General features: G+C 42.1%; 2 protein-coding genes across 2 annotated transcripts in view; one reads left to right on the forward strand and one right to left on the reverse strand.

Moving 5' to 3' along the window:
* Positions 1–3,442, forward strand: part of LOC115818373 (histone deacetylase 4-like) — a 100,037-nt gene extending 96,595 nt beyond the window's left edge. Inside the window, exons 25-29 of the mRNA XM_030781733.1 lie at positions 769–887; positions 1,330–1,463; positions 1,856–1,940; positions 2,195–2,330; positions 3,403–3,442. Coding sequence (XP_030637593.1) covers positions 769–887; positions 1,330–1,463; positions 1,856–1,940; positions 2,195–2,330; positions 3,403–3,442 — 514 coding nt within the window. The remainder of the gene's footprint in view (positions 1–768; positions 888–1,329; positions 1,464–1,855; positions 1,941–2,194; positions 2,331–3,402) is intronic.
* A 4,002-nt stretch (positions 3,443–7,444) lies between these two features.
* On the reverse strand, positions 7,445–9,289 carry LOC115818906 (twist-related protein 2-like). The gene is made up of 2 exons (XM_030782405.1): positions 9,270–9,289; positions 7,445–7,928 (listed from the first exon to the last, which is right to left on the reverse strand). Exons 1-2 carry the CDS (start codon positions 9,287–9,289, stop codon positions 7,445–7,447), a joined length of 504 nt encoding a protein of 167 aa, XP_030638265.1.
* Positions 9,290–9,778: the final 489 nt, after the last annotated feature.

Consider the following 9,778-nt stretch of genomic DNA (forward strand, 5'->3'; position numbering starts at 1 on the left):
TCAGCCAGTTAAACCACTGCCCCACGGATCAGTGTACTGGTCCCCATCAGCCGTCGGGCAGCTGTGACGCAGATATGGTTTTCCCCCCGTCTCCCACCGTGAAATTACAGTCGCCTTAAAACAGCTCGTTTTGAATCAGTTGAGTGCACATGCTTTGTGATGGAACCATAATGGAACAGATCACAACCGCAGGAGAGGAAGTGAAGCATCTCATTACTGCCTTTACCAAAGCCCATAAATTGACCCGTGCAAAACCTGGAAAAAAAAAAAACATGAAAGAGAGAAAGAAGTATGGTCTGAAATGCATCAGGATATCAGTGAAAGAGCAGTCATTTCTCACAATAATGAATTAGAATGTGCTTATTTATCAGGTATGAAACACCCTTTAACATTCTTTCAGCCAAGGCTAATAATAATAATAATAATAATAATAAAAAATACTAATTAATAATAAAGAGGACTATCAGGACTATCAGTTGTCTCAGGTGGCAGGCGAGAAAAGACATTGCGTCTCATAACAATGGTTATAATAGACTTAAAGACTGACTGATGTATGGTCGTATTAATCACATTTTGAGGTGATCAGTGGTCTGTGATTAAGTCGAATCATTATCAGGTAATGGCCAGGATGCACACTAAAGCAAATGAAAAGATGATGGTTGAGGAATTTAGCGTTGCTTTTGCCTCTTGTTTGCTGAATGAATCGCTGTGTTTTAGTCCAGTGAGTAAAATTGTCCTCAGTAATGATGTGACTGTTCTCGTCTGTAGGACGGTGGTGATGCCCATTGCCAATGAGTTTGCCCCTGACGTGGTCCTGGTCTCTGCCGGCTTTGACGCAGTGGAGGGACATCCACCTCCATTAGGAGGCTACAAACTCACATCCAAATGTGAGTACTGGACTTTCACCTCCTCATTCAGTACCTCCCCATTCCAGCACTGGATTCTCAGGCGACTGTCCATTTGAGTGCAGCTGCACACACACACACACAGACACACAGACAGCCCTGACTGTAGTGATCCACTGATCACCATGTCTCAGTTAAAGTTCAGTGGAGTGAATCACACTGCTCAGTCTTTCCATGGCAGGACGTAAAACACTGTCTTAATGCTCAGTAGAGTCTGTTAACTCACATGTTTAACTGCCAGAGCTGCTGATACAGGCACAGCCTTCAGAGTCTCTGAGGGCGGCTGTCGTCTGATCTGAAAGCATTATGGAAAACAGGTTCTGACCTACGCCAGTCGTGATGAAATGTACAGTACTGTGTCAGTTATGTCTTCGGTCCTGTCAAAATTTAAAACCTGTCTGAACATGCCACGTCGCTGTCACAGGTTTTGGCTACTTGACCAAACAGCTGATGAGTCTGGCTGGGGGTCGTGTGGTTCTGGCGTTGGAGGGGGGTCACGACCTCACAGCCATCTGTGATGCGTCTGAGGCGTGTGTTTCAGCTCTGCTGGGGATAGAGGTAAGAGAAAAAAAAAGTCCACACAAAGCTCTCCATCCTGCATGTGTCTTCCCTTTGGGCAACATCTAACATCAGTCACAAAGCTCTCTGTGTTCTGACTGGATTACAGTCCTGGGGTGCTACCCACTGACTCCCAGTATCCATCCAGAGGCTAAGGAAAATATGTACTTTGTGTGTGCGTGTGTGTGTGTGTGCGTGCGTGTGTGTGTGTACGTGTGTGCGTGTGTGTGTTTGCGTGCATATGCGTGCGTGCATGCGTGTATGTGTGTGCGTGTGTGTGTGTGCATATGTGTGTGCGTGCATGTGTGTGTGTGTGTACGTGCGTGCGTGTGTGTGTGTGTGTTTGCATGCATATGCGTGTGTGTGTATGTGTGTGTGTGTTTGTTTTGCAGATGGAGCCGCTCCCCCAGGACGTTTTGAAGCAAAGACCCAATGCAAATGCTGTGAGCTCTATGGAGAAAGTTCTGGAAACCCAGAGTGAGTGTAAAGTGCTGTAAATGCTAACACTTATTCCTCTTCCCAGTGTCTTAGTGAAACACCCCTCACAACCAGACCTTTTCTTCACATGTTGCTCTCTCTCTCTGTCTCTGTCTCTTTCTTTCTCTCCCTTTCTCCCTGTCCCTCTCGCTTTTCCCTCTTTCCCTCATACTCTTCCTTTTCCCTCTCTCTTTTGCTTGGTCTCTCTCTCTCTCTCTCTCTCTCTCTCTCTCTCCCTCTCTCTGTGTGTGCAGGTAAGTACTGGCGCTCGGCGCAGCGGTGCATGTCGACGGTGGACTGCTCCCTGCTGGAGGCCCAGTGCATTGACTCTGAGGAGAGTGAAACAGTCTCAGCCATGGCCTCTCTGTCCGTGGCCGCTCTGGAGAAACGGTACTGTGGGACTCTGCTGTGTCTTATTTCAGCTCACATTTCAAAGGGCACAACATCTTTGACCAATATCTTAATTAGGCTCTGTGCTCATTTTCAGTCTTAAACAGTTAGTTTGAAACTCTTATGAAAAACACTGGCTCCTCCAAACATCTTGCCAGCCTTGAAATGCCATGTGCTCTGGTTTCTATTCCTCCAGCTTGTAGGCCACGGCAGCCTCAGCCCCACTGATCCTAAATCAGTTTTTGCATCTCAGCGTTAGCTCAAAGGACACTACAGCTATGCTCTCACTGATCCTAGATCAGTTCTGCCACTTCACTGTCATTTTGTCCTTACCAGACAAGATAACAGCCCTTCTGACCCACAAAAGAGATAAAGAGATCTGTTTTGATTTTTGGTTCAGTGTTTAAATCTACATTTGACTAAAAACATAATGCAGTTGAAAGGTTTCATTGGGCATAAAGTCCCATTAATCTAAAAGCTAGACTTCACTATGGAAACAGAATTATGTTTACACATGACAGATCCTTCTGGAAATGCAAAACCTGTTTTTATTTTGTTTTGTTTTTCCCTCACAATCACAGTGTGTTTACACCACCTGCTCTGTACAATGTGTAGACAAAGTGTATTTTTGGAGTGGAATACAAAAGCAATGTGAGAATTCACAGAAAACGATCGCTCTGTGTTTGTGTTTGACTGTCTCAGTCAGACCTGGCTCAGATCAGTGTATTAAATGATCCTGCTCCTGCCCTGTTAACAGAGACAGCAAAGTGACAAGGAAAGAGAACACTGAGTACAACCGGAACATGGTTCACTCTCTCACATACCTATATTAATACACACACACAAAATATCTGTATTAATATACACACACATACCTATATTAATATAACACACACGTATCTATATTAATACACACACAAAATATCTCTTTTAATATACACACACATATACCTATACACTTATACACACAAAATATATTTTTTGTGTATATATGTGTGTGTCTGTCTCTGTGTGTGTGTGTGTGTGCGTGCGTGCGTGCGTGCATACTTTAACCGTGTCTGTTCTCCCGTAGGCCTGAGGATGAGCCCATGGAAGAGGAGCCTCCGTTGTAAAGGCAGACTGTGTGCGAGGGCTCCATGTGTGACCTCCTTACACTAAAGAGCCTATCTGGGGTCTATACATCTGTTTCATTTTGCCCCCCCCCCTCGTCTGCACCCAGACCACCTCCCCCACTGAGAGGGGCTGACGTGTGGTCAGGAGAACAGCGAGTAGGGAACCTCAGAGGGCCCAAAAGGCCCGAGTGGAGACGTTAGCACTGTAGTTCGTTATCATCTGACGCGGCGTGGTCTTGGCCCCACAGGCTGGCCCATGGTAGTTTTACACTGCAGTGGCATCGACAGATCAACAGGCTTGTCGTCCAAGCCAAGCGCTGCACGTATTCCAGTCAGAAAGGACGTTTATTTCTCTACCAGAGAGACAGAGACAGAGCTTTAGAAGGAGAAATTAAAAAAAAAAAAAAAAAAGTCCAAAAGCCAAACGGTGACCGGTAACGTTTAGCTCATCTAGTCCACGTGACACGACGGCTTTACCATCTGTGTCTGCGCTCCGAGGCAGACGGCTGGATTGATTTGTCAGAGAGAGCAGTTCCTGCATGCTGGAGAACTTTCTCTGAGGACGCATGGACACTCTGGATGATTGAAATGCCTTTGTGACCGCGGTTCAGAGAACTTAGTCTGGACCTCCACTTTAACCGCTCCCCTAGACACTGGTTGAGAAGGACAGAGAGTATGTGTGCCTTTACTGAGACAAGGTGGATGTTGGGAAGGGATACCAAGGAACAATGCCTTAAATCCATTTTTTCCCCCCTTTTTTTTTTTTTTTTAAAAAAAGAGTTTCTTTCCTTGTTTGACAGGAGGGATGAACATGTGGCCTACAAACGAGAGCAAACCTTGAGAAGGGGAGACAGGAGATTTAAAAAAAAAGAAAAAGAAGAAAAAAGGAAAGAAGAAGAAAAAAAAAAACAAACAAACAAAAACAAAATGGAAAAACAGAATTCTCAGCATGTTTACTTGGAACTGTGTTGTTGACATGAAAGCCTGCCCCCCCCTCCCTCTTATTCTTTTTGTCTGTCTGTTTTTTTTCTGTAGCCGTGCTTCAGCGGTGGCAGCTGCCTGTAACAGTGAGACTGAGTAGCAGTGAGGGGCCCAGTGCCCAGTGTTTCAGAGCTATGGCATAGCCTTATTCTGCTTCACCTTCCACTGTAAGGATCTCATCGTTTGCCAAAAACCTATATACATACATACATATAATATATATATATACATATAATTATTCATATAAATAATGACCTGTATGTCAACAGAAAAAAGTGTCATCTTCAAAATTATAATGTTCTCAAGATGTAGACAAAAAAATACACAAAAATACAAAAAAAAAGACCAAAGCATGTGAGTTTGCATCTTGTTTGACTGTGGCAGTCAGGCTTCTCTCCAAACGCAGACTTCTCAAACCCCACCAAACCAGTGGTCGACTGGACACTGGCCCCCATGGCATTTCAGTTACAACTTTTACAAGAGCGACTGAATCACGGCTTTGGAAATTTCAAAATTACAAAACGCACAAAAAAACAGATGTTCAATATGACTCAGTACAACCCTCTGCTCAGACAAAAAAAACACCCCAAAAAACAAGCATATTAGGTTTTTCCTCTCCCACTTTCACTGGACAAAAGGGTTATTATTCATCTTAAAATATTTCTGAACTCGGCTCCAAGTCGTTAACGGCGGCACTGGAGGGAGACGTTTTATGTACCACTACATTAAAACAAACAAACAAACAAACAGAACGTGTGACTCTGACGTTACTGAAACATCTAGTGGATTTCTCAGCATGCGTATGAAATGAATTGTCAGTAACCAGTTAAAGACAGAATGCATGAATTATGTGATAAGACTACATGTTCTTTTTTCTATTTTCCTCTCTCTCTTTTTTTTTTTCTTTCTCGTGCCCATAGTTTAACATGGAAAATCACTCCATCCTGTTTTTGCCTCAGGCCATAAAGTGGTCTTTTCTCTGATAGAGAGTTTTGAGATTGGTTGGATCACTTTGCAACTGCCGTAAAATTCTGTTACACTGAAACGATCTTGTTTTCCATATTGTTTTGGCATAAAAAATGCCGACACTGGGTTTGGTTTGACTTCGTTACGAGTGAAAATTCCTTCACCGGTATTGTCATTAATAATAACTAATAATTGTGAGGCATTTCCATTTTTAGTGGGATTTATTTCCCGTCTCTCTCATTCCTAAAATTGTGTCATGAAATGTTTCCATACTTGTACTCGTGACTTTTATTGCTGTTATTTATGTATTTTTAGTAGGTTTGTTTATTTGTGTGTGGGGTTTTTTTTTTGTTATTGTTGTTGTTGCCTGTACAGTTGACCGCTGACATCGCATTCTTAAAGATCAGAATTATTTGCTATCAGTTTGTGGCTCTTTTTACAAAGATTCCAACACAGTTGTGTGTTTACTTCATGTTCTGTTAATAGTAGATTTGTATATGAACAAAAAATTAAATATATTATAAGTATGGCGGATGTGTTTTCTTAGTTTATGCCTGTGTGAAATTTAATTTGCTTTAATCGTCACACACACACAAGCTCTTAGTCCCAGATCCTACTTCAACCACATAAACGTGACAAATGTCGCTTTCAGTGCAGTTCAGATACCTGAAAACTCCAGCACAGTAACGGAGTTTTTGTACACCTCTGCCGTGCAGTAGCAGTCTACACGTTCTGCAGGTCGGGAGGGAGAGGGTTGCAGACTTGAGACAGCTAACGCATACCGGACTTTTAACAGGTTGCTCACCTGTTTCAATATAGATGTTTCAACAGTGTGCACAGAGCGAGTGTCGCCTTACTGCTTACTGTCAGTTAACCGTTAAAATCAACAGATACGTCGCTAGCGTTCTTTGCTAATGACTTAGTTTGACCTGCTCTGACGTCATACTTCGTCAACACAACAGAAGTCTACTATAAAAACGTAATTTCCCTAGATGCTAGTTTGACTTGGGTGAAGTTCGCGAAAATTACGTCATGACTGCTAAATGCTAAAAATCGTTTTCATACGTTGCTTCGTTCGTACATTCAGTATTCTTCATTGAAGCCGAAAATGTTAAAGATGCATATTTAATTATTTCAGAGAAAACAGCCATTAAATGTCTACATTTTAGCATTGTCATTAATTAATGCATTTGACCGACAAAGGCACCATGAGAGTACAGGATACTCAAAACATCAAGATTTTTAAAAATAGAATTGTTCTCAAATTTCAAAACACTTTATGGAAGTAATACAAAAAGTATAGAAAATAAATATACACCATTAAAATACCAAAATATTTTAACTGAGATAACAAAAAAATATACATGTAGGTGCGTGTGAGTGCGTATATTTGCAAGTGTATGATCAGAGGAGATCCGCTGGTCCGTGTTGTCATGGTGTGTTAAAGGAACTTCAGAAGTGTCACACCCAAAGGGCCAAGTCGCAAAACCAACATGTAATCGAACTTTGTCTATGAGCCTGTGGGTTTGGAGTCAGTCTCCTCGCACTAAGGCCATTGCCGACGTTTGTATCTGTAAATAAAAACAAAACGTTAACTGTTGCACATCGTTAACAGTAAATTGAATGTCACGTAATGTTACAAGTTCTATAAGTTCTGTATGTTACAAGTTCTGTAGGGCCTATTTGTTTTAGAGTTTGTGCAAACGGACAGTAACCTTCGCTGTAACAACTGTAACTTCACATCTGCCAATATATCATGTTCTGTCCCATTTTAATGTTCTTATGTGTGGGGTTTTGGCCCTGTGATGATATTTACTTATATTTAAATATGTTAAAATTGTGCCTTGTTGAACTATTTCATAAAATATCCCGTTGTGCCGTTGCGCATACTTTTGCTACTCGGATGTCCCCATACGGTAATACACACTAAGTCCCCTACCAAACAACTTAAAACGCGCCATTTCACTCACTTTTTGAAAAGACAGAAAGAAGTAACAAATACAGTATTTCTATATTTATTTATTTTTAAGACATACCCTCTGGTACTGCCTGACATTAGTGAGAGGTAGACACTGCCCAGGCACCTTCCATTCTCCAAACCGAAAACGCGTAACTGAGTTTCTCGTGCGCGACGTAACTGCAACTCGACATCTTGTTGTCCATGTCGTCGCTTTGAAGTACCTGATAAAGGAAATCGATATATCTCGAGGCAAGCTTCAGTGTTTGTATCTTGCTCAGTTTGTCAGATGGCAGCGTGGGGATAATTTTCCGTAAAGACGCAAAGGCTTCGTTGAGCGACTGCGTTCTCTGTCTCTCCCGCACGTTCGCCAGCACTCTCTGGTTTTGAAGTTCTTCGTACGACTGCGCGCTAGGACTGGACTTTTTACTCCGTTTAACTGATCCTGGGCTGTTCTCGTAGTATTGCATTTTACCAAGCCTCTTCTTCCGTTCATATCGCCTTTGCTGGCGTTCATATTCATCCTCACTTGTTGTAAGGCTATCCACTGGAGATGCGGGGGAATTCAAACTGTCCTCCATCCTTTCGAACTTCGGTTAAATAAATTGGCATGCATGCGTGACGGGACCTATAGGTATTCGTAATCCTGACGAAAAGTTATATCTGTCAGGTCTTTAGAAGTTGTAATCACCTTATAATTCGAATATGAGAACAGGAATCTTCAATGTGGACTAACTTTTTTTGACAAACTTTCGTCAGTTTTTATTCTCAAGACCGTCGTGCGTAGAGTAGCATCTCACTCTGATTGGTCGAGGGAGGAGCGGGTTGGTCCACATTTACGTTACACACCACATCAAACCAAGATATGTTGTAATGTTAGAAATATGAGAATGCGTTTCCAATTTTATTGGAATTCCGACGTGTTACCAGTTTACTTCCCATTGTAACTGGATGGTATTTCATTTTTAAACATTTTATTTATGATTCTTTGATTCGTCAAAACAGTTTTCCTTAGTTTCTGTCAAGCTTGTCCAACACACGTTAAGGAAGATAAATCTTGCTTGCCTCACCAGTTTATTGCTCGAAAGGAATTAACGTGATATTTAAGAACGTGTGGAATTAAATCCAATGATACGTCTAGTCTATAAATCACCGTATAGTATTGCCCAAGTTATGAAGTGCTGTAGATTAGACATGTTCGCGATGTCAGTAATCCGTCCTGTCCTCCTATGCTCTGTGTCTTGCCTCTGTCTCCCTAAGGTCCTATTGGGCCAGCGCTAACTTGGAACTGTCAGCGCGCCGTTCTTCTATCCTCACACGTAACCTACTGCATCTCTTACGGTTGAGACAGCAGGTCGTATGTGAGCAAACTGATCGTGGCCAAGCGATAGGTTCAGGAGCTGATTCATACCTGATCAAAGATGTGTAGCACTGTATTTCACTCAGCGCAGCTGACACGTTTATTGCAGCCTGACACCTTCAAATCAGTTCCACATGCGCCACGACGCAGTAATAAGCCTCTCTGTCAAGACCTATCTTATCAGTCCGTCTGTAGCAGAGGACGAGAGCTCACTCATGGAACCGACTAATACACTCGCCTGCCGACTCACACCCGCCTTTTTAGAAGTGGATCTTTCAAACAAGCAATGAATGATGCATCTGGTGTCAAAGATTTCTGTAAAGTTCGTAACAGAGCCGAATGAATTCACGGCGTACCTCATGTCTCTTGGTGTCAGTGGCTTGTTTGCCGTAGTATTAAAACACCAGTAAATCCTAAAACATTAGTTATTTTCTGAAGGTTACGTTTGGCAATTGAAAATCCGATTTGTCGGTTCATACAGAGTTTTATATATATATATATACGTGCAGCATAATTACACATGAGCCTAGGCCAATTACTTCTTCTTTCCACGTTTAAAACACAATGCTTCTTCCTCCTCCATCCTCATTTCTACTCCTTCATTTCGAAACCCACCGCGCGTGTTCGGTTAAGAAAAAACAACACGGACAACTTTAAAAAAAATCTTCCATTTTTGTCAACACGTTGAAAAGGACAACGACATCCAAATCTCGCATTGCGGCTGGGGCTTCACGGATCGTAAGTCTCTTTGATGATTAATGACTTATTTGACGTAAGCTAAGGGATCAAAGGGACCCAATATCTGAAGACTTCCATTGATCCTCAAATGAGTATTATAGAAAGACCCATTCGTACTGAAAGATTCGTAGTTTGAAAACAAAAACGTGTGACAGGAGATTTTGTTTCCCCTGCCTTTATTTTAGGCATGCGCATAGGCCCTTAATCATGTCGAAAACAAAAATTCAGTATCAAGTATCTGCAAAGGAGCTTTGAGTTAACGGTTTTTATCAGCTAAAGTAATCGTGTGGTGAAAACACAAGACATATCCGTCCTGCTTAACAACAAACCAAAA

Source organism: Chanos chanos, chromosome 8, assembly GCF_902362185.1.
Source record: "Chanos chanos chromosome 8, fChaCha1.1, whole genome shotgun sequence".
NCBI lineage: Eukaryota > Metazoa > Chordata > Actinopteri > Gonorynchiformes > Chanidae > Chanos > Chanos chanos.